The 25,598-nt window shown below is 37.8% G+C and overlaps 1 protein-coding gene across 1 annotated transcript in view; it reads left to right on the top strand.

The window, feature by feature from the left end:
* Positions 1-23,780, top strand: part of LOC117394417 (transcription initiation factor TFIID subunit 2-like) — a 44,021-nt gene extending 20,241 nt beyond the window's left edge. Inside the window, 11 exon segments of the mRNA XM_059012722.1 lie at positions 2,505-2,645; positions 3,863-3,973; positions 4,464-4,657; positions 6,171-6,310; positions 8,511-8,580; positions 8,820-8,929; positions 11,038-11,267; positions 14,515-14,592; positions 14,594-14,671; positions 15,459-15,564; positions 20,239-23,780. Of these exon segments, the coding sequence (XP_058868705.1) occupies positions 2,505-2,645; positions 3,863-3,973; positions 4,464-4,657; positions 6,171-6,310; positions 8,511-8,580; positions 8,820-8,929; positions 11,038-11,267; positions 14,515-14,592; positions 14,594-14,671; positions 15,459-15,564; positions 20,239-20,534 (1,554 nt within the window). The 3' untranslated portion in view covers positions 20,535-23,780.
* The last annotated feature ends 1,818 nt before the right edge of the window (positions 23,781-25,598 follow it).

Below are 25,598 nucleotides of genomic sequence, written 5' to 3'. Positions count from 1 at the left end.
ATTGTTTTTATTTATTGTTTATTTCTTAGCAGACACCCTTATCCAGGGCGACTTACAACTGTTACAAGATATCACATTATTTTTACATACAATTACATTATTTTTTACACATTTATTTTTACATACAATTACCCATTTATACAGTTGGGTTTTTACTGGAGCAATCTAGGTGAAGTACCTTGCTCAAGGGTTCAGCAGCAGTGTCCCCACCTGGGATTGAACCCACGACCCTCCGGTCAAGAGTCCAGAGCCCTAACCACTACTCAACACTCAGTCTTATTATTTAAAGCAACAAATACAGCTGTATTTTCACCATTGGAATGGTTGTTGGACTGTTGTTGTTAAGAACTGCATCACCTCTACACCTGTGCACTACAAACCACTTTGCCACAGGTGTGTAACGGTGACGGTCCGAGCTTACCCCCACCCATAATCACATTATTCTCTCAAGAACACAGGTATTTAGAACGCGGGAAACAGCAACTTGCTAGTGTTGACAGGTATAAATATTTATTTTCGTAACGGGTACTTCACAGATTGCAAATGACTTTCAGGTTGCACATACGATGACTACAGACGGTGTCGCAGGAAATAAGTTAGCATTTGCCTTTGAGTCTTTACGCATGAGCGAATCTTGGACCTTAAAAGCATGGTTAAGCCGTCGCCATTTTCTGTCTGTGAACTTTAATTATTGCAATCTTTCCACTGTGTCTAGTAAATAGTTTTAGTCGTAAAACTGTTGTCGGGATCTTTATTAAAAGCTACATTATATGTGGTAAAAATCGAAAACACGTTGTAATATGAATAACATGTTTTTCATATTAGTTGTTCCGCGTTATACCGCCAGCGATTCTCTCTGAACAAATGTCACCAATATAATAACAGTGCTATTTTTACCTGTTATATCGCCATTCCGCTGTCTGCCATCTGCCAACTTCCCAAGCCAAGCAAACATAAATATAAGCATTGTAGTTTCCCTCATTGTAGTGCCAGCGAAATAATCAAGGCAAATTAACACAACAAAGTTGTAGATAAAAACAAATGGCTTACCTTGGTGGAACGGGTCGATTTGTTTAACCTGAAAAAGGCTTGACGCAGTCTAAAATAAGTGACGTTTATAAACCACAGTAAAAAAAAAAAGTATGTAGAGGTTTGTTTGTTTACGTGCAAATTTTGCACAAATGATGGCTGATTTAAACTAAAGCATCAGTTTTGTAAACAGAATAGTTTTTTTATTTATTTTTTTACTTTGTAAAAAATTTGTTTAAAAGTGTTTGCTTGTACATATTCAACATTTTTTAACTGCTTAAAAAAGAATGCTGTTCTGTGAAATAATCAAAGTAGCATAAATCCGTACATTAAGTTCAGCAATAACCAATACTCAGTTAATATCTCAGCTTCAATGAAAATATCAAGAGAAATGATTCAGCAATTGTCTATAATTTTTCTTTAAGAATTAGTACTATTCTTAAATCAGTAAATATAATATGAATATGCAAGCAGCATAACTGAGTAAATGAGTCAGTAAATAGCAAAATAAGATCTCAGTGAATTTCAATTAATAAGAGATTATGAAATCATTCTTTGACAATCTGTGATTAAAATATATCTGTTAATTAGAATCCATAGTACAGTAACTTCACACCCATTTAATTTGGTCTTATTTATTCCAGCTCCTTCACTCAGTTTCTTAGATCGCTATGTTATTCTCACTTTTTAAGTCACTCCCATAAAATATTATTTCAGCTCTTTAGGTAATTAAAACACACCCCTTTACATTTCACAAATATCAACCTTTCTGCAAATATACATTTATTGGATTCCCCAGGTATGTTTTCTGTAACCCTTTTCTATTCTTTAGTTTAATGCAAAATCCTCAGTTAGTTTTGGAGCGTTGCTCCATTGTGTGACAACTTAGTTGGGCAGTGTCCTTTCAGGCCTTTGATTTAATGAAACTCCTCGTGCATTGATATGACCAATCCGGCAGGCCAAATCAGTCCATAATTAATTCATGTAACATTTCCTTTCTTCAGTGGCCCCAAGTTAATAATATAGTTACTTTTTTAAGTCCTTTTAACAGTGTTCAGGTTTTCTTTCAAGTTTATGGAATTATCTTACAGAAACGAAGACTGCACTTTCTCTTTTTGACCTTGAGCTTGTTTACAACTTGCACACAACACCTGGACATTCTAGGAGGGAATTTGGCCTCTGTTGTTGTCGCTTGTAGTTATGGTTACCATGCCAGTTCTGTTCTATATATCACCTTATGTTAAAATTGAGGTGTGTTTGTTCAATTAAAAATATGTTTACCTTTTACCTACCTTTTACCTACAGCTATGGCCAAAAGTTTGCATCACCCTGTAGAATTAACAAAGTACCCATTTTCCTAAAGAAGAAGAATTTTAAAGGATTAAAGTTCTTTGACGCATGTTTTGTTAGTAGGAAAGCATACCAATATTATACCTTTCCACCTACGTAACATTCATTACTGTTTGTTTTTTCAGATTGCAAACTCAATGGTGAGCACATGGACAGGCCCCCCAGCTATGAAGTCACTCTTCACTCGAATGTTTTGCTGCAAGAGTTGCCCAAACATTGTTAAGACCAATAACTTTATGGCCTTTCAAAGCTACTTTCTGCAAAAGGTTTCCATTTTTATATTTGTGTTGTATTAGAAAAACATGACTTGTGTTTTTAATATATTTATTGAACTTTTATACATACTTAACCAAAAATGTTTACAAAGTGTGTGGGCATTCAATAGAGCTTGCAGGTGTCCGGGATTTGCTGCTGAATTAAATGACAAAAGGCATTATCCAAAGCCTTTACTCCAGTCAAAAAATTAGTTTAGGGACACCAATTATTATTATTATTATTATTATTATTATTATTATTATTATTATTATTATTATGTATTTATTTATTTCTTAGCAGACGCCCTTATCCAGGGCAACTTACAACTGTTACAAAAAATCACATTACATGTAAGAGCAGTTTATAAGATATAATAGTCAGTAGTAAATAGGAGCGAATTCAAAATAAGAGAAAATATAAAGTAAATTATGTTTGAGAGCGATTTCGACTAAGAGCAGTTAAACTTAAAGTAAAAATATTTGCTTATAAAAGTAAATTCCATTTAGAGCAAATAGTAAGTACAATAAATGGAGGAGTGATTTCAAATGAGTAATTACAAAAAATGTGAATACAGCTACCTTTAAGAGTAAAATCAAAATACAAAGAATATTTATAATTGAGAGCAGTAGTAGAATACAGCAATGTGTAGAGCAGTTAAGTGCATCACAAGATGATGCAAATACTGATACAATTGGGTGCTGCATAGTCGAAGGTTGTGAGGTTTACAGATGCTGTCGGAACAGGTGTGTCTTGAGGAGGCAGAGGACTGGGCAGGGACTGGGCAGTCCTGATATCCGTGGGCAGGTTATTCCACCACTGAATGGCAAGGGTGGAGAAGGAGCGGGCTGTGTTCACTCGAGTTCACTTTGAAGTGAAGTCAAATGTTTTTTTGTTTTTTTTTGTCAATTTGGAGTTACTCAGATACCCTCAAAGTGAAGACCACCCTTTCAAGTCATCTTAGTTCAATTCATTTGATGCAAATTCTGTTTCAAATCCAGATATTAGGGAATGTGAACAGAACCACACTTAAACATGTCTCAAACTAACCTTTATTCTTTTTACTGTTCAGGGTAGTGCATGGAGTGTGCTTGTTTTGTCGTGTCCCCCCCCCCATAACAAAAATGTATATGCACTTTAATTAGTCGTCATTGATAAATCAACTTTTTTCTGTTGTATTTCACAATTGTATATTATGCAGCATCTAATTTTAGATTTGTTTCCTTCTCAGACTATGCCAGTGGCTATGGCCTTGCTTAGAGATGTGCACAACCTCTGCCCAAAGGATGTGTTGAACTTTATTTTAGACCTAATCAAATACAATGACAACAGGAAGAACAAGGTAGGGGCAGCTTCGTGTTGTATTTACACAGCATGGCCCTGAAGCAACAAAATCCATATTATTACATTTGTTTTAGAAATTGGGTCTGGACCTTAGCTTGTTTGTTTGTTTATTTATTTATTTATTTATTTATTTATTTATTAACTATAAGGTTTCAACATCCACAAAAACATATAGGTCAATCAGAGACATATTTGTATGTTATTTTGTTTAAATTTCAAGCATTACACCCAGGTGAAATACTGTATTTTGAAATTAGACTTTATTTTTTTTTATTTCAGTCTGGGACACAAGTGCAAGACTAATTTCTGCTTCTTGAAGTCTTAACAATCAACACAAATGGAAATGTCCTACAGTGTTACCCATTGTAAAATAAATTCCACAGTGGAATTCAAAATTGCACACTATGAGCATGTATTAAAAAATAACAAAGCTAATGAAATAGTAATGACAATATAAAGTAATTGCGTTAATCTCCCTCTACCCTCAGTTTTCTGATAATTACTATCGTGTTGAACTGATCGATGCCCTTGCCAATTCTGTGACACCTGCCGTCAGTATAAACAACGAGGTGCGCACTTTGGACAATTTAAATGCTGACATCCAGCTTATTCTAGAGGAGATTACCAGGTTTTTAAACATGGAGAAGCTGCTGCCAAGCTACAGGAACACCATCACTGTTAGGTAATGTCCTTTTCCTGATGTTATCCTGGCTTGAACAAAGCAAGCATATTCATGTTCCACAACGCATAACACATAACTTGAGTCTGGTTAGTACCTGGATAGTTGCTGTATAGGGTGTGGTGTTGGTAGCTCAGCAAGTGGCACAAACTCAACCAATAGGGTCGGGAATATCCTGACTAAATTGAAATCAAATGTCAAATTTGGATGTGACTAAATGAATCTTGCCCTCAGTGGCTTTCCCCAAACCCTGTGACTAATCGTGAAACTAGTTACTGTAGGTTTGTCCTGTATTCATCCTGTTTGTGTTCACATTGCAAAATGAGTTGTGCTATATATCAGTTTACGGTTTGTTGGCGGATTGCGTAGAGTGGTCAAAGATCATAGAGTATAGCCTTCATGTTTAACTAGGTTAGAACCGGAGATGAGGCAATAAAACCTTAAATAACTATGAGTACAAATATTAGTCACATTGAATACTCAGTATTTGGTATTTCAATGGTGCAACTCAGGAACTTAAACATAACCTTGGAAGCCTGTACATTAAGTAAAAACAGTTTTGGTGTTGTAAAAAAAAAAAAAATCTGGAATGGAAGCAGAAACTCAATTATGAATGTTTCAGTGAAAAGCATTTTTCTACAGACTAATAAGTGTTTCTGTTTAATTACAAATTGATATTGTAAATCAGAAAAACCATCATAAGAAGGTCTCCATTATTTTTTATAAATGACTCAACTTTTAACCCCTTGACTGCCACCGATTTTTTTTTTTTTTAACTTATTTTTTCCTTTAAGGTCCAAAAGTTGGATTTCTTTTACACCAGCATTTATTTTTTATTAACAGCTAAAGTGACTATAATTGTCAAAGTGATTCAGTTGTGTGCTGAGTTTCATGAAGTTAATCACAGACATTATCTCCTGTCAGTCCAAGCCATATGGGGTGGAGGTTTGCAGTGTAAAGCAAGGCTGTATGTGCTAGTATGAGCGAATATGGAGTAAAATCATGCCACCAGTAAGCATATTGAATAAAAGCACATGGATTTTATCTAAACTTTTTCCTTTTTATAAGAGTAGCTACATTTTTCCATTTCATTCCCTGAAAACCATTTTTCCACTGATCGGAGAAGATTGCTTACTTTTACAATCCCTGCCTACATGGAAGTAAGCGGTGCAATGCTAGGGTTGAACTGACTGGAGAGAATGACCACAATTGAATTGAGTGGAGCACAGAGGAAACTCTTGAACAATTACTAGTCCCTTTTAAAAAATAATAGTCAAGGTTAATTGAAGGGAAATTCCATTTTTAAAAGAGAATAGAAAATCCTTTTTTTTTTTTTTGCATTACTTACATTGCATGGCAGTCTAGTGGTTAAAATATGATTAGCCTACACTATACACAGGCTTACATCTATATTTGGTCTGCATATTTTTGACAACTAAACTTTTAGGCACAATGATTTATTATCATTTTAATTACTGTTTTTTTATTTGTTTCTATAAACCTGCTGGATATCCAGTTGCCTGAGAGCTATCCGAATCCTGCAGAAGAATGGCCACATTCCCAGTGATCCCTCGCTTTTTAAATCCTATGCCGAGTATGGCCAGTTTGTGGATGTTCGTCTTGCTGCCTTGGAAGCAGTTGTTGATTACACACAAGGTATGCTTATATACAAGGTATGCTTAATAGTTTACAGCTCACTTGGATATTGTTGATGTAGGAAATTTAGTTCTCATGGTTTATCATATTCCCAGAACTCCATCTTGGAATTACAACCTCCCGCTGTTGCCTAGCAACAGCGGCTGTGTGCAGTCATTAGGGGAACTCAAGCTAGGGATCTGTTAACATTAGTTGAAAACAAGGCAACAATTTCAAACAGAATACGTTTACTGTAGAATTTTGCTGTTACAAGCATTGCATGATTAATTAGAATCGTTACGTTTAATATGCCAATCTCATTCACATGAACGCACAGGGTTTAACACTGATTCTGAACAGCTGTCAAGCACCAGCATTTAAAGACACGTTTGCTTCTACTTGTAGCTAATATAAATCTTTTTCGTGTACTGGAATATGTAATATGCTAATCAAATAGTTGTTTTTTGTATTTTTTTTTTTTCGTGTAATCGTGTATTTGACTGCACTGACCCATCCCTACAATTAAACTTTTTTTTTTTTTTTTTTTTTTTTTTTTTTTTTTTTACAAAGCACTAATGATATATTATAATTTTAGGTAAACAGATGTGCCGTAAACAGTTTTGATATTGGAGCCAAAGATTATTATCCCTCCCAATTTTGGTTTTAAAAAACCTAGACAGTTGACATAGAAAGTGTTCCAACTAAAGTACCCTGCATTATTTACTACCTCACCAGAAGTTGCACGACAGTTTCAAAAATGGCAAATAGCTCTATATGATATGTGATGTTAATATATAAGCTCTATATATTAACATCACATATCGTATGATATGTGATGTTAATATATAGAGCTCTTAAGCCTCTTAAAAGTTTTAGATAGCAAAAAGTTGACAAACCAGATCATGTGCGTGCACACATAGTGATCTCTATGGCACGCCAGTCAAAAACATGTTGGCCTGCTTTAGAGCAAGTCAGAATCTCACGGGACAGAAAAAAGGCAAGCGTGTCATTCTGAAATGCCTCACTTAAACAGTGCCCAACTTGCTGGAAATGTTGTGTAGTGGTTTTTATATAAATTTTATATATTATATTTTTTGTTTGCGACTTTCTGTTATGTGGAATGTAATAAACGAGAACCAAAACAGTGAGTTTTTTCCCCCATTCATTTTACAACGCCATTTCCACGTTTTGTTTTATTTGAAGTGATTAAAGTTAAATGAAGTAAACCTCATGTTATTACTTTATGAAAACGTGTCTAGCCACTGTTTACTGCGAAGAAATGTCAATGGCAACGAATGAAAAAAGTAAATAAAATGCGATGTTAATTTTATCTACTATATTTCGGGAATACACAAAACAACGTTTAACTTGAACTGCTATTTGGCATCCTTTGTGTTGTAGTTAATTCACTGTGTAAGCCGTACACAATGTGTTCTTTACACCTGGGATGTTTTTCTTAACGTGTTGCATATTGTAAATTCTTGCTCTAAAATAAAGGGTCACCCCCCCTGCAAGCTATGCTGTCTCTGCCTGCTTTCTGAGCAAAGCTTTTATTACTTTTTAAAAACGAATGAATATTTAAATATCCGAACATGAAAATCCTGTGTTCGTCCCAGCACTGATTGTGACATATATATATGGTTGTTCAGACCAAATGGTTAAAGTTTATAAAGATTTATTTTGTGGTGATCTATATCTTGGCTTTGATCTGAGTCTGGTGCCTAAGTGTTTTTATTATTATTATTATTTATTTCTTAGCAGACGCCCTTATCCAGGGCGACTTACAATCGTAAGCAAAATCGTAAGCAAGTGTGTGGCTAATGACTTGGCATCATGCTTCTGTTTTGGATAAGGGCGTCTGCTAAGAAATAGATAATAATATTTTAAGCAAAATTCCTCTTGAAGTTTTTGTTGTCCTGCCTCTGTCCAGCAAAGGAAAATGCTCAGTTGGAGACATTATTACACCCTTGGCAGGGTGCTTTGACTCTTGATATTCCGTTTACCTTTTAGTGTAAATGGAACCATTTATTTAGGAAGAGTATGTTTCCACCTTTCCAAAGATTTGGGAATCCTCACGGGAGCAGCTGTAAATTCAATGTTTTAACTGCTCTGCTAATATAAATTTCATTAATCAAATTCATGGGTCTTGTGTAGATGAGAAGCCACTCAAAGTTTATGTTTTAGAGCAAACGTAAAGTTTCTTTGTTTTGTTTATTGCTAGTTGACAGGAGTTCCGAGGAACTTCAGTGGTTGCTTAATATGGTGCAGAATGATCCTGTACCTTACATCAGGTTAGTAATTCAAATGCTTTATCTTTTTATAAAAAAAATATAAATGGATTAGAATTTCCCTTTCATCCAAGGGTATATAATCATATAATAACATATTTTAAACCGTACTACCGGCATGAATTGAGCATTTCTGTGTCTTTTCTTCAAATGCTGGCATTAACACTTTTGCAAAGACTAAATTATATTAGATAATGCTCCTAATGATTGTCAAACTGTTATTTGCTTTGAATTCATTTCAGACATAAGATCTTGAGCATGTTGGCAAAGAATCCACCATTTACCAAGATGTCCGAGTCTTCACTTTGCAACGAGGCCCTTGTTGACCAGCTATGGAAACTGATGAATTCAGGTAAACGTGCTACAACTGTAAATGATATATGAATATCCAGCTATGTCCTTAAACAACTTGCAATGTGCGTTCCAGATCACAGCTGAGGTGAAAGCAGGAGAAGATGCCACTAAAACTTTAATAATACTGAAATATCATATAACACAGTATTCAATCAATGAGACTGTATAAGAATTACCGCAACCAATGACAGAATAAACAAATGTATTTTTGTGTTGTGTTTTGCTAATAGTACCATATTACAATTGGTGTTCCATGCATCATTGCAGTAACACTAGGATTATGTGGTTTAGGTGTGCTAAATTAAAATGCATCAACTAAAATATTTTACGTTGTATCATTTGTATGGCTGTAAATAAAATGCACAATGTAACAATTATGTAAGATTTGGTAAATGACACGTAGTAAGAAATATACTTACAATGCAATAGTCTAAATAGGTATTAAATCTTACTGACCATTTCCTGTCAAATACATTTCTTAGAATCAGTTGACCCATTCTTATGTAGTGGATTATTGGACACTAGAAGGCTTAAGGCTCATTCACACTGGACGCAGTGCGGGCGGCAAGCGGATTTTTTGTGTTCACACTGAACGCAGCATGAATATTGACACGGGGCAGCACACATGGCAAGACTGCAGATTTTAGCAGAGAGGGAGTGGGAAAAAATGGACCCCATTGACGCATTCAAAAAATTAATGTCAGCTGGCCGTACAATGTCGTGAGGCGAGGCATATTGCCCTCTACATAATTAGATAGAAACTCATCTAAAATTACTACAAATTATTTACACTGCGTTTTAAAAATATTTTAGCAGCAGACAAACTCACCAAAAAATGCGGTGCTTACGGATTAGTTCGAGCTATGTATTTTGTTTCAGCTGGAAAGTTAAAATCTGAACACTTCCTGAGTACTTCTGAAGGTCATAGGAGCACGAATCAGAAATGCAAAAATAAAATAATTATCTAAAAAAAAAAATTATAATAATGTAAAATAATATGTAAAATAATGTAAAAAAACAAACAAACAAAAAAAACTTTATAGCATTCAGTTTAGAGCGAAAATACCCTCTCACCCCACTGTTGCTCTTACCTAGTAATAAAAAAAAAAAATGGCTGTGTTTAGGGAAGACATGTAAAGTGTGGCATCAACCGAAGAGGAGGAGGAAGAGTATTTTATTAGGCAGTTTATGAAAAAAAAGGTGCGTACTGTACATAAGTTTGATCATAATTTTCCATTTGACTTGAACTTCTTAAAAATTGAATTTAGATTTAGTCTTCTAAAATAAAGAACCTTTGTCTTTTAATTCTCTTTAGTACCGTGCCTAGTTAAACATATAGGTAATCACAGTATGTGTATGCGTATTTGTACATGCATGTTTGTGTGCATTCGTGTGTGTGTACTTTTTATCTGTATATACATTTTGTGTGTAAACAGTCAATAATATTACTTGACCTACTAAATGTAGGCCTAAATTTAAATATTTCTTTTTTATTCTTGTTTATCTTTGATTTGTGCATAGTTTTAGTGCGGGTGAGAGCAGCCTTTTTTTTGTTTCAGTCAACCTAAATTACAGCTTCTGGGAACAGAACTACAGAGTGGTAGCCTCATTTATGTTGCACCAAATCTTGTTTTGTAGTTTCCCTACACGAGGATAACAACAGCCGTTGTTTGGTAGATGCAAAGGTCTACTTTTGACCTGCTTTTAATTACTGGGCACACTTCTTTCCAGAAGTAGAAAACCTTTGGCAAATGTTGAAAGAATCATTTATATAACCGTAGTTTTTTTTGTGTGTGTGTTTTCTGACAGAGGAGACTTGTTCTTTTGTTACATCGTAAATTTTAATGTGTCAGAGTTTACAGCTCCATTCTGGGGTCTAAGAAAATGCTGGCATCTGTGTCTCATCACGGTAGATTAAATTGAAGCCATCTTGTTGCATCACTTGTAATAGGCTATTTATCAGGCCTAAAGTTTTTATTTGACTTCAGTGTTTCAAAAGCTTAACAGGATGCATCAGATCATATTGCAGCCTATTGCAGCCTCCCCCTTCTAGAGCCAGACCACCTTCACCATGTAACTAGATTTTGAATTGTTATTTCTTTACAGGCACCTCCCATGATTGGAAACTTCGCTGTGATGCTGTCAATCTGTATTACACTCTATTTGGCCTCAGTAGACCATCATGCCTGCCTTTGCCTGAGTTTGGGCTAGTCCTCAATCTTAAGGAAAAGAAAGCCGTGCTTAACCCTACCATCAAAACTGAACCAGGAGCCAGCAATGCAGAGTTGACAAACAAGCCAAACACATATGGACACATGATATGCTTTCCAAACAGTGTAAGAATTTCTTAATATGTTTATCAGAAAAACGTGAAATTATGTGTTTATGTGCATATCTATCTATCTGTCTATCTATCTGTATATCTATCTATCTATCTATCTGTGTGTATATATATATATATATATATATATATATATATATATATATATATATATATATATATATATATATATATATATATATATATATAAATAAATAAAATCTGTATATATGCATATATACATAATGTATATATGTATGTATGTGTGTGTATATATATATACAGACGTGCTCAAATTTGTTGGTACCCCTCCACAAAAAACGAAGAATACACAATTTTCTCTGAAATAACTTGAAACTGACAAAAGTAATTGGCATCCACCATTGTTTATTTATTTAATAGAAATCAGACTTTGCTTTTGATTTTTTATTCAACATAATATTGTAAATAAGAAAACAAATGAAAATGGCATGGACAAAAATGATGGGACCGCTAACCTAATATTTTGTTGCATAACCTTTAGAGGCAATCACTGCAATCAAACGTTTTCTGTAGCTCTCAATGAGACTTCTGCACCTGTTAACAGGTAGTTTGGCCCACTCTTCCTGAGCAAACTGCTCCAGCTGTCTCAGGTTTGATGGGTGCCTTCTCCAGACTGCAAGTTTCAGCTCTTTCCATAGATGTTTGATAGGATTCAGATCAGGACTCATAGAAGGCCACTTCAGAATAGTCCAATGTTTTGTTCTTATCCATTCTTAGCTGTGTGTTTTGGGTCATTATCCTGTTGGAGGACCCATGACCTGCGACTGAGACAGAGCTTTCTGACACTGGGCAGTACGTTTCGCTCCAAAATGCCTTGATAGTCTTGAGATTTCATTGTGCCCTGCACAGATTCAAGGCACCCTGTGCCAGGCGCAGCAAACCAGCCCCAAAACATAACCGAGCCTCCTCCATGTTTCATGTAGGTATGGTGTTCTTTTCTTTGAAAGCTTCATTTTTTCGTCTGTGAACATAGAGCTGATGTGACTTGCCAAAAAGCTCCAGTTTTGACTCATCTGTCCAAAGGACATTCTCCCAGAAGGATTGTGGCTTGTCAATATGCATTTTAGCAAATTCAAGAATTCCAGTCTGGCTTTTTTATGTTTTTCTTTCAAAAGTGGAGTCCTCCTGGGTCTTCTTCCATGGAGCCCACTTTCGCTCAAAAAGCGACGGATGGTGCGATCAGAAACTGACCTTCACCTTGGAGTTCAGCTTGTATCTCTTTGGCAGTTATCCTTGGTTCTTTTCTACCATTCGCACTATCCTTCTGTTCAATCTGGGATCGATTTTCCTCTTGCGGCCCGCGCCCAGGGACGTTGGCTACAGTTCCATGGACCTTAAACTTCTTAATAATATTTGCAACTGTTGTCACAGGAACATCAAGTTGCTTGGAGATGGTCTTGTAGCCTTTACCTTTACCATGCTTGTCTATTATTTTCTTTCTGATCTCCTCAGACAACTCTCTCCTTTGCTTTCTCTGGTCCATGTTCAGTGTGGTGCACACAATGATACCAAACAGCACAGTGACTACTTTTCTCCATTTAAATAGGCTGAATGACTGATTACAAGATTGGAGACATGTGTGATACTAATTAAAGAAACTAATTAGTTTGAAATATCACTATAATCCAATTATTTATGATCTTTTCTAAGGGGTACCAACAAATGTGTCTAGGCCATTTTAGAATATCTTTGTAGAATAAGCAATAATTCATCTCTTTTCACAGCTTCTTTGCTTTATTCTATGACCTACCAAAGCATGCAAGTATACATGATAAAATAGCTTTTAATTTCATCACTTTTCAGGAGGAATGAAGCATTATTTCAATGAGCTGTAAGGGTACCAACAAATTTGAGCACGTCTGTATATATATATGTGTGTGTATGTATGTGTATGAGAGAGAGGAGAGAGAGAGAGAGAGAGAGAGAGAGAGAGAGAGAGAGAGAGAGAGAGAGAGAGAGAGAGAGAGGAGAGAGAGAGAGAGAGAGAGAGAGAGAGAGAGAGAGAGAGAGAGAGAGAGAGAGAGAGAGAGAGAGAGAGAGAGAGAGAGAGAGAGAGAGAGAGAGAGAGAGAGAGAGAGAGAGAGAGAGAGAGAGAGAGAGAGAGAGAGAGAGAGAGAGAGAGAATATAATAGATGAGCTTCAGTGAGTTACAAGGGTTTCTGTGACGTCATAAATTACGAGACTGATTGTCGAGTCGTTTATAAAGTGACACAGAAACCCGAGATGAATTGTTTCCCTGTAACTCACTGAAGAGGACCATCTATTATTTTTATGGGTACCCTTGTGATGCTAATAATAAAGACGAAGTTCAGCAGTACAGTTGTTTTTTTTTTTAAAAAACACGTGTGTTTCAGTGCTGTACAGACGTTCTATGTCGTTATCCGTTAGTGCTTCAGCTTTATTGGATGACTGCCTTTACCTTGTTTTAATTTCCTGTTCCTCTCCAGTTTCTCTGAGATACGAATGTACCAAGCTTTACATTTTTTTTTAATGTATTCTAATTTTGTTGATCATTAATGAACATTTCTGTACTGTGGGTGTTGTCGAGTGATTGAAAACAAGACATTTTGTGTTTGAATTGAAGTGATGGACTCGAAGTTGAATAGGTCAAAGTTCAAGTATATTTTCCTCTAGAGGAATTATCACTTTTTTGTCACTACTGTGGTTATTATGCCTTTTTTGGAATGGCTCAGGATACAAATATAGCCTTCATCCATGTATTGTATTATTTGTGTCTGTCTGTGTCTAAGGGAGCCATATTATTATTATTATTATTATTATTATTATTTTATTAATGATGTCTCAATCCTAAAATTGTAGGCGATGCAAAACATTTGGCTAGCTGTACATTCAATTATACATGCCTGCCCAGTAATATAACTTAAGTAGGTGAAATGTATAATTATGCACAGTGAAAACAGAATAACTACAAAAATACACGATAACTGCAGTGCAATTGTTAATATTATGAAGGTGGACCCTTTCCCTCAACCCAATAGTATTTTATCTCCAGTTCTGCTGCCCTGACCTTTGTGACTTACGTGTATTTGTTTGGTTTTGATCTAGTCTAAAGGTGACAGTTTTTAGACCAGCAGAGTAGGTCAGGTGTATTGTACCTGTGCAGCATATTGGCAAACTTGGGAAAGTTAGAATGCATATCATAGCTAAAAACATACCAGATGATCCTTTAATGCTGCATGGTTTCTTTGTTTCTATATCAGGAAGATGAGCACCTTGCCAGTGAGTTGCCATGCAGTGCGCCAGTCCCGCAACAGGGAATGAAGAGAAAAGCAGAAACCCCCACTAGGATCTCCGCTGGAACCTGGTCAGATACTGGAGAAGGAAGAGGACAGCAGTAAAGTCAGATTAAAAATCAGAGTAAGGAGAATCTTTGGAAATGCCAATTTGACCACAGGGTGTCTTGTCATTGGGTTCATACCTAGTATTCTGATGTGCAACTTTCTGATGCATTTTCTATTCCCAAGGCACCTAGAAAGCAAAATAAACTAAACTAAAAATGAACTGACAGCGATGTAAAGAATTGACAAGACTTGATGTTTAATGCCAATTGTTTAATTGTGTGAAATTTTAGTGGAAAAATGATTTACATGGAATAATCAGAAGAGCATACTTCCAAATCTTGATTACATTTAGTTGATAGCCATAATTTAGTAGACAGGAGTAGCTCCAATGAGATTAGAGTGCTTAAGACACTGCAAGTCATTGGTGCTAAATGGATACTGCATTCACACTATTCTATATCTCTACTGTTTTATGGGGTATGCTGTTCTGGTGAAAACTGTTATAGAATATGTTCTTAAATATTGCAGATACATTTCTACAAATGTGGATTTAACACTTTATTGCAAAATGCTTCCAGGCAACATAATATATTTGTTTTTTACACTTTAACATGCTATGGGTGGTTTTAAACATGTTGTTATTAGAAACTAAATGAAACCGATTAATTAAGAGAAATAGCTTATAGCAAGATCTGTATCTGTTTAGCAACACAGACTAATTTGTAACAGTGTGATTTGCCCAGTCATGGTATTGTTGAATGAAGACAGATTCCAAAATCACTCTGTAGCGTTGCATACAAAAAACGTATTCAATGCTGGAGCTCAACACTTGTTGCATAGTAAAAGATATTTCTTGTTCCTAGTTCTCAAATTCTCAAGAGGAGGAAGATATTGATATGGACACGGTTCATGACAGTCAAGCGTTTATCTATCATCATCTAAACATGCTTGAAAGGCCATCAACGCCAGGTAAAAAAAAAAAAAAAAAATCATCAAAATTTCAGAATCTGACTATGGGGTCCATATTATTGGTCTAAACAGTGGTGGGTGTTAATATCGCCACCCTACAGTTATGAACAGATTTTTCTTAACTCTATTTTTGTATGTAGTACTGCTAATAAGTGGGTCTGTACATCATCCCTGGAGGAAAACCCCCAAACCCCAGCTGGACTGTTGAAGAACATCCTGCTGTGTTTACAAGACGTATATTTGCCAGGAGAAAAAATAATAATCTTGAAATATATCCAGAATTTTCTACCTCCTACAACAATGCTTGTTTTTTTCCTAAATTATTTCCCTCATTTCTATCAGAGCAGCAGCATTGTTTCAAGAAGCAGCATTATCTGGATACACCAGAAATTCTCTTTCTTCATGCCCCAAGTAAAAGTTGAAATAGACACCGTTGTGTCTTAATTGTGGTCCATTTTTATAAATGCAACCGAAGTTCATTGTTTTGTTGGGTCGCTGACTTACAACACATAGGGTATTGTGCTAAATTGTCAACATTTCAATGAGTTTGTATTTATCAGTACAACAACAAGCTCAAGCGCCAATTAATTTTTGGTAGCTGTCCCAACCAAGTCAAAATGTAGACAACTTTGTTAAAAAGACCCATATGTGGGTTTTATACTCAAATACAGAGGTGGAAATATTGTTAAAGAAAAGAACATGTTCACACTTGAACATTTTGTTTGCTGTTAAATTTGATAAAATAATAAAAGGTTTACTTTGCAGCCTCACAATAAGTAGTGAGAACTGCAAAGCTAGAGAGCATAGTAAATGCAGGTGTGGTTTTGTAAAATCAGTATACTTGATGATGAATATTATATTGTTTCTGTAAATATTTTGAACAAAAAAGCAAGTATTACAGCTAGCATCTTACATAAAGGACCGCAAGAGATCTCACTTTGTTGAAAATGTGATGATTTCCTTTCAAGCAGGGAATATTAACCATTCCAGAATGGGTGTTTCCCTTTAAGACACCCGAACTGAAAACTCCATACGAAAGATTCTCGCTAGAGCAGGGTGGCGCGCCCTACAAGCATTGCCATTTTCTTTTTTCAACTGTGCCGATTTACTCCTGAGACAGATAAGTGTATATTTTCTTCTCTACATACCTATTGTTAGCGCTTTTAAGTGCTATATATATTTTACAGAATCACTAAAGTAAAATTATTATTTCGAGCTGTTTTTCTGTTATTAGTCTGTGCTGGTTAAGTCCCACCGCGATTAGCCTTTCCTTCCCGGGATCCTAGTACATTAGACTGACTCGCTCAAGTTGGAATATATATATATATATATATATATATATATATATATATATATATATATATATATATATATATATATATATAATTTTTTTTTTTTTTTTTTTTTTTTTTTTTTTCTCTGTAAATATTGTCATGTATTTTATTTTGTGGCCACAGCTGCAGAAGAAACCAGCGCCACAGGCCTCTTCGGACGGCTTAGTCTGGAGACAGTCTGCTACCACTTTCCGGGGGGCAGGCGCGCCTTTAAATGCCCTGTGTCTAGACAACAGACACAGGCTGCGCCGCAGGCAGAGCACCAGCCCTAGGACATTGCTGCCACAAGCCCAGAGCTCCTTTTCCAGGAGCCACCTGGACTACTGGAACCAGTGCACCACGGACCCCTGTGTTCTCAACACGGTGCACACTGGTTACTCTCTCCAGTTCCAGCATGGCCCCCCTCCGTTCCGGGGTGTGACAAGAACATCTGTTCCAGACCCCCAAGCTGTCACTCAGGTGACACAGAAGGTAGCAGTCATTCTGCAGAAACAGGCCATTTGCATAGTGGACCCCTCCGACAGCAACAGGGAGTTCTATTCCAGGTATTTTCTAGTGCCAAAACGGGATGGCGACAGGTGAACCTGTACCTGACTCGGAGGTGGTTCAAGATACTGACTACGCAACGGTTGTTGCAGTGTATCAGGCCAGGTGATTGGTTCACCTTTTCAGAACATAGTGTGCCAGTTCTGTTCTGCCGTTCGGCCTCTCTTTGGCTCCACATGTTTTCACAAAATACATGGAAGCCATTCTGGCCCTGTTGAGACTCTATCTGGCCGACTGGCTAATCTGCGCAGGGTCACCAGCACAAGCACACAAGCACACACAACTCGTCACCGACCACCTACATCGGTTAGGCTTGAAAGTGAACAATGCAGAGAGTCAACTAGCACCTGCCCGGATAGTCACCTATCTGGGATTGTGCTTGGACTCGGAACTCATGTTGGCCAACTTGTCAGAAGACAGAGTGGGGAGAGTAACCGCCTGCCTAGAGTTGTTTCAACTCGGCAGAGCGTTTCCAGTAGTGGCTTTCCAGAGGCTTCTGGGTTTGATGGCAGCAGCATCAAATACCCTCCCACTGGGTCTTCTACATGTGCACCCTCTGCAGCTCTGTTTCAACCTTACAGTTTGCCAGCTGGTGTTGAACCGCAACAGGCTCTTGACAGTGTCAAATCGCTGTCTGCAGGTGCTCTCCTGGTGGAAACAGCTGGCTCCTCTACGCCTAGGCCTACCGCTGGTCAGCGTCACCAGGAGAGAAGTCATCACCACAGACGCATCCAACTCAGCGGAGTGTGAGAGGGCCGGGGCGTGCAGGGTGTGTGGCAACCCCTGTGGGAGGGGAAGCCACATCAGTGTTTTAGAACTGCAGGCAGTTTACCTGTCATTGCAGGAATCTTTGGAGCAGGTTCAAGGGAGACACGTGCTTGTCTGTACGGACAACACAGCTGTGGTGTCCTACATAACCAACAGGGTGGTTTGCGGTCACCCAGTCTCCACTGTGTGGACCACAAGCTTCTGCTGTGGGCACAAGTGGACCTTCTATCACTCCGTGCAGTCCACCTGCCGGCAGTGACCAACTGGGCTGCGGACCTCCTCTTGAGGGCGGTCCCCAGTGGTGCAGATTGGAGACTCCATCCAGAGGTAGTCATCCTCATACGGGAGAGATTCGAGAGGGCAGTGGACCTCTGCCTCTCAGGAGTCGACACATTGTCCTCCATGGTTCTTCATAAAAGGAGAAGTGGGACCTCTGGGGATAGAACCTCTGCTGAAAGTGTTTCCACCGCTTCCGCTGCTCCTGCTGTGCTTGGAGAAGGTCAGACAAGACCGGGCCAGGGTGCTCCTAATAACCGCGTTCTGGCCCAGGAGAGTTTGGTTCTCCTCTCTAATGCAGCTCCTGAGCAGCCATGGTCAGTCAGGCACAGGGTACCCTGTGGCACCCCAACCTATCCAGCCTGCAGCTCTAAGCCGTCTGGGGTTATCAAACAGGGTGATCGACACCCTACAAAACGCAGGGCAGCATCTACTCGTTCCCAGTATGGTTACAAATAGGGTGTGTTTCAGACGTGGTGTTTGATTTGTGGTTTTGAACGCACAAAATGCACTATGGCAGTTATACTGCAATTTTTACAGGACCTTTTTGATGAGAGGAAATCTCCCTCTACTCCTGAAGGTCTATTTGGCAGCCATTTCGTGTGCCGTGTAAAAATCGATTGTCTCCCCAAGAGCTCATTTACTGGCGGGGCAATTTTTGAAAGGCACCTGGTGGCTTAGGCCACCGGTGAAGGATTTAGTTCCTCGCTGGAAGTTAAATGTAGTGCTTAAATTTTTGTCAAGACAGATTTCTTGCTTGCAATCACCTCCGCTAAGCGGGTGAGTGAAATGCAAGCACTTCAAAAGCTTGTCTAATTTTTTCACCCTTCGTACTAACCCAACTTTCCTGCCGAAGTCTGCTAAATAAACAAATAAGACCATCTCGGCTTTCCACATTAATCAGTTGGTGGAACTGGAGACTTTCCATCCCCCTCCTTTCCAATCTGACAAGGAGTGCCAGCTCCATACGCTTTGCCCAGTGCGGGCGTTAGCATGTTATGTGGAGAGGACTTAAAGCTGGAGGCAGTCGGAACAACTGTTTGTTTATTACTGGGCTAAGTCCCAGGGACAGGCTCAGTACAGACTGCGTATGAACTTGCCGATCTGCCCCCGCCTGAGAAACTCACCGGCCATTCCATCAGGGGTCGGGTGACTTCATGGGAGTTGTTCCAGAGTGCATCTATCTAGGACATATGCAGTGCAGCGGTGTGGGCTTCCACCCATACGTTTGCAGGTTCTATCAACTGAATGTCGTGGACCCGCAGAATCCTGGATTTGGCACAAGAGTACTGAGGGCGGCTTACCAGTCCACCCTCACGATAGAACATTAGAGGCGAGTCCATCTTAATGTTTTCATTATGTTTTCATTATTACTGTGACACAAGCGGTTCTACCATGCAATTGGGTTGTATGCCATGTCCTTGCGACAGCTTGGGTACACTCACCCATTTTGTAATGGTTAATATTCCCTACTTGAAAGGGAACATTAGGTTATTATCATAACCCTGGTTCCCTGAAATGGGAATATTAACCATTAATTTCTGGGTCACGGTGTTCATGGTCGCAGTCTCTGAAGTAAATGGCAATGCTTGCAGGGCGCGCTGCTGTTTTGCTGTTCAGCAGCACCACCCTGCTCTAGCGAGAATCTTTGGTATAGAGCTTTCAGTTCGGGTGTCTTGAAGGGAAACACCCATTTTGTAGTGGTTAATATTTATATTTCAGGAATGTTTTTGTTGCTTTTATCAAACAGGAAAAGAACCCCCATCCACGGAGCCCACTATACTGTCCATGCCAACAACTCCACTCTCCGCATTCAGTAAAGAAACAAACTCGTCCTCCAAACACAGCGATCACCATCACCATCACCACCATGAGCACAAGAAGAAGAAGAAGCACAAGCACAAACACAAGCACAAGCACAAACACAAGCACGAGAGCAAGGATAAGGAGAAAGACAAAGACAAGGAAAAGGACAGAGACATCCTGGCTTTTACCAACAGCCCGGCCAGTGGACGTTCAATTCATTCACCCTCTCTTTCAGATTGAAGGGAGCCCCCACTAAGAAACTGGAAGGCTACACAGCATGCTAGAGAGAAAACGTCCTAACTTTGCCCTTGCCGAAGGTACGGTTAACCAAGAGCTTATCCACAGAGAATGGTAAAAGTACAGAACTGGCTCCTAAAGCATGTCGCTCCTTCCAGATGTTCTGACAACAGTCTGTTTTGCAGATGGATCTGCTCTCCTTCATGCAAAAAAAACACTGCTGTGTTTCCTTCTGCTTTTATTTATTTTATCACATAACAGGTCCACAAGGTTATTGGCACAGTGCTGCACATCATGTTCCTCAAGTGGCCTGGCAGGCTCAATTAAGTTTTATTGCAGTTGATAAATGGTAATGTTTGGCAAACCTTTTTACAGGGGAGCTTTTGCCACAGATAAAATCTAGCCATTTTTCAAAGTTGTGCTTTTTTGTTTTCTTTATCATGAAGTGTGAATCTCCTTCATATAGGGATCTATGTAACCACCAATAAATTGCAGTACCATTCAAATGTAAGTGTTTTATTTAATTTTTTACGATGGCCTTATTGCATTGTTTTTAGCAATAAAATATATATATATATATTTTTTTGGTAAAATGTAAATCAAACATTGTGACAATTTGTGCTGAAGAGCAGGCCAAGCATACCGTTGGTTTATATTTAATATTGTTCATTTGGGAAATGTATTAATGCACCTGCATTTAACTGGAAAACATGAATCAGATAAAATAGCCTTAACTGTAAAACATTGTTACCAGTAATATTTATGTACTGTAAATTATCTTAGATTAGACCATACAATTACCAGCTAAAAAAACCAAATTTATAATAATAGTACTGGCATTTGTTCCTTTTTTCTTTCTTCACTTGTTTAATATCAGAAAATGCTAGAAACTCAACATAGCATTGCTTGTATAGCCATATACATTTTTGTACTATATTTTGTAGATCACAAGTGTGTTAGTTTAAAGCCAACATACACTTAATTGTTTTGTTTTGCTTCAAATATTTTTTTTTCTAGATCTAACTTTTCAGTAGTGCAGTGTTTTTAACACAATGCTTTTTCACATTGTAAACGCATCTAAACTGTTTGAAAGAAGCCTGTCAAGAAAATATGTTTTCTTTGTAACCATGTATATAACGTTTAGTATCCATATAAGGACTGAAAAACTGCTAATAAAGTATTTGTTTATACATTTTAAAATGGTGTATTCTGTACATTATAATGTGTCCAGAAAATTCTCAGGCCTAAATTTAGGGGAAAAACCGACCGCAAAAAGCCATGTAATGTGCGTGTTCAGTACGGCCACACTCGGTGTCAAAATAACAACCTATTTTAATTAGACTAATTGGGTGAAGCAGGTGATTCCGCAATCAGACCATTTAAATACCCCTCACCGCAATTAGCGGTGGAGAATTACACACCTCTCACAATAAATAGCGGGTTTGGGTCAACCCTGTGTGTGTAGGCAACACATTCCAAAAGAAAATGAATGGCACACAAAAGACCTTATCCTGGTACCTCAGCGAGGATGCTCGGAAGCAAAAACTGAAATTTACCAATATGGAAGTAGAGATTTTGGTACAAGCAGTACTTGCAACACATGAAGATGTGTTACAAGCTCGAAATACACCACCAGGGCAAATGAATAAAATATGGAATGTGTGGTGGCTTCTTAATAAACACCATACTGCAGCATGGAGGTCTGTGGGTGTACAAATGGGATTACCGGGTATATTAAATATAAATAATTACTTAAATAGGGCAGCAGTGTGGAGTAGTGGTTAGAGCTCTGGACTCTTGACCGGAGGGTTGTGGGTTCAACCCCTGGTGGGGTATTCACAATGAATTGAATAATAGCAACCTACATCTATAGTTCTATAGTTCTGTTAAATTAACACATAATTATTCCACTAGTGTAGACCAATGATAGATCTATGATTTATAGATTTGATCTTGGATTACTGTTTTCAAGGACTTGGACTTTTGTTGAATTCAAAACTTAAGAAGCTTACTAGTACTACAATGTAAATTGGGGTTCTTTTTTTTTATTCACTTTCCAGGTATCTCCCTGATACATATATTTATTAAGGGAATTTTTAACTTAAACATACATTAAAAGTATCACTGATACCACTGCTTGTGGGGGGGGGGTAGATACTTTGACAAATGGAACTTCAGTTCGATGCCTGCCATTTAAACCACTTACAAGATATCACATGTTCTACAGGAGTTTTTTTTTTTTTTTTACTCCATTTTATCCCCAAGTTGAAATGCCCAATTTTAAGCCTGGCTCTCCACTGCAGTCCCCGTGCTGGCCCAGGAGAGATGAAGACAGACACACGCATCCTCTGAAATGCGTGCTGTCACTGTCCTCTTTTTTTCACTCTGCAGGCTCGCCATGCAGCTACCTCAGAGCTACAGTGTCAGAGGACCACGCAGCTCTGGGCCGCTAGCAGGCAGGCTCGCAGGCGCCTGGCCAGTCTACGGTGGTCGCTGATGCGTGGTGAGCCGAGGAGACCCTGTCCGACCTAAGCCGTCCCCACCCCGGGCGACGCTCGGCCAATTGTGCGCCGCCCCCTGGGAACTCCCGTCCACAGCTGCCGGCGGAATAGCCTGGACCCGAACCAGTGACCTCCATGCTATAGGGTGCATCCTGCACTCCACGCAGAGTGCCTTTACTTATAGAAGTTTCTTTAATGAGAGCTTGAAGGGCCACTAAGAATTATCTGTGTCTGGTACAGTTTGTACTGTATATATTTCTTTAGTGCTGCCAGGAATATCTTCCAGGATATTTGGACTAATTTCCTCAATGTTGTTTTAGCTGTAGGTTGGTGTTTCATTCTTCAAGTAATATAAGAAAGCTATAAAATAACCTTTAAATTTTAATTGCAATATACAGTACATTGCCAAAGTGGACTAATCATTAAAAAAATATGGGTAAAAGGTCCAAATCTTGTTCATCAAAATTATATTTGTGTGACCTTATTCATTACCATTGTGTATTTTCAATTTGTTGCCCCTACAAAATGAACATGCCTAGTGTTGGCAAATGTCTTATTTTTCCATTTTTTCTGTAAACTTAAGTTCTCATTTTTTGTATTTTGAATGAAGTTCATGGATATGCTGAATATAAGAGGTTATCAAGTTGGTTTTCAGTCTGCTTTCTCTGCAATCTCAATAGGGCTGTTTAAGATAATTTATAGGTGTACAACATGTTCGGTTGCACATGCAAATAAAATGTGAAATCTCTGCCTGTCTGCACTTGTTACAGCTATTTGCAATGTCCTGACTGCTATGCTGCAGGTACCTGACATGTTGTGGCCTTGAGCTACATTGGAGGCACAATGACTTTGGAGTGCGGTATAAACCAGGAAACCCTTTCATTCATAATATCTGTGTGGACAACAAATCGACACATTTAATTACAATGTCAAGCTCTGAACTGGATACAATGTTTTCCCTGTGACTATGGGGACCCAATACTTTTCTATGGGGCCATTTTAACCAATTGGACAGGCCACTATTTTCACATCTCACAACTTCGTAACATTGAGGTTATAAATGTTTTATGCACATGTTAGTTGAACTCTCAACTTCACTTCAATGGATTCTGGAACATATGTCTACACAAATTGAAAATGAGAGGGGTACCATGATAGACATGAAAAAGTGTGTAGTTAATCAGTGAAATAGAATTCAGGTAAGAATTCATGCCTACCTTTCTTTTACCAAATGTAGTACCAGGTGTATATAATGTCTTTCTAACTTTCTAAACCATTCAGTACCTGTAGTGAATAGTGTTGCACAACAGGTAAGATTTATGAACATTTTTATTCTTACCTTTCATTAACATAAAAACTTTCTTGCAAGCCCCTTATCATTGTCAGATCATTTACGGTAGGTTTCCAGACCATCAAGGGAAAGTTTAAACCCTACTCCCCTCACTTTAGCTTAACGCATTCAACAGAACAATCTTAAACTGAGTTTATTTGTTCCACTGTTTGGTATCTTTCAAAATAACAGTATTCTCACCAATAAAGTAAATAAATAAATCCCAGCCCTAAAGAACAATCACAACAAGCATATAGTGGACCAATTAGTTTCCCTCCAGTAATAGCAGCCTGGATTCTGATATTAAGAACAGTTGAGAGAGTCAGTACTTGGATGGGAGACATCCAATGCTGCAAGGTATGTTCTTGGTGATTCATTCTATAATAATAATAATATGAAGAAGTTGTTGTTCAATTATCCATGAAAGGCTGGATTTTTCATTTTTAAAATAATAAACTACTGGCAATGTCAGTTACATTATTATCCTGAACTTTGCCCAGGGGCAAAGAGAACAAATACTTTGGCCCTGTAAAGTTAAAAGAATTAACATATTAATTCCCAGCGGCTTTTAAATGAAAACAACCTTTCGTGTATTAACAACATTTGACTGCGATCAAACAAAAACTATTGAGATAGTTATTTATCAATGATAGTTATGCATAAAAGGCAGTTGTGTGTCAAAGTATACATTATTGTCTACTTTCAATACAGAGTAACATTAATCTTGGACTTCCTTACCAAAAATGACATTAGGTAATGCAAAATGAGTGCTGAACGGGGCCTGTGTATGTGTAATTTACATAAAAGGGGTAAGTTGGAAAAATAAAAAAGTTGGAAAGAAAGCTAGTCTAAAGACTAACTAAAGTTTACAGTAAAAGCATCTGGATCTCCAATTAAAAATGACAAAACGTATATATATATATATATATATATATATATATATATATATATATATATATATATATATGACATATGGCTGAGCTTTTGAAAATGTATCTGATATTAGAGAACAAAAGTCAAAATGTTGGCAGCAAGTATTTAATTTAAACCTGGCAGGTAGTGTATTTCCTTCTTGGTGGTTTATTAGCATTTACAAGGCCAGGTCATAAGCGTTGGAGTAAACGGGAACTGTAAACAAACTCTCTGTTTAGAGGACATCTGCCAATATAGGCATTGTCCCCAAGGACATCTAGTGGCTTCATCTGCATTGGTTAATGCCAGAAAGCAAACGAAACA

The sequence above is a fragment of the Acipenser ruthenus genome, chromosome 3, assembly GCF_902713425.1.
Source record: "Acipenser ruthenus chromosome 3, fAciRut3.2 maternal haplotype, whole genome shotgun sequence".
NCBI lineage: Eukaryota > Metazoa > Chordata > Actinopteri > Acipenseriformes > Acipenseridae > Acipenser > Acipenser ruthenus.
The sequence above is the reverse complement of the archived record's forward strand: the minus strand, read 5'-3'. Positions and strand labels throughout refer to the sequence as shown.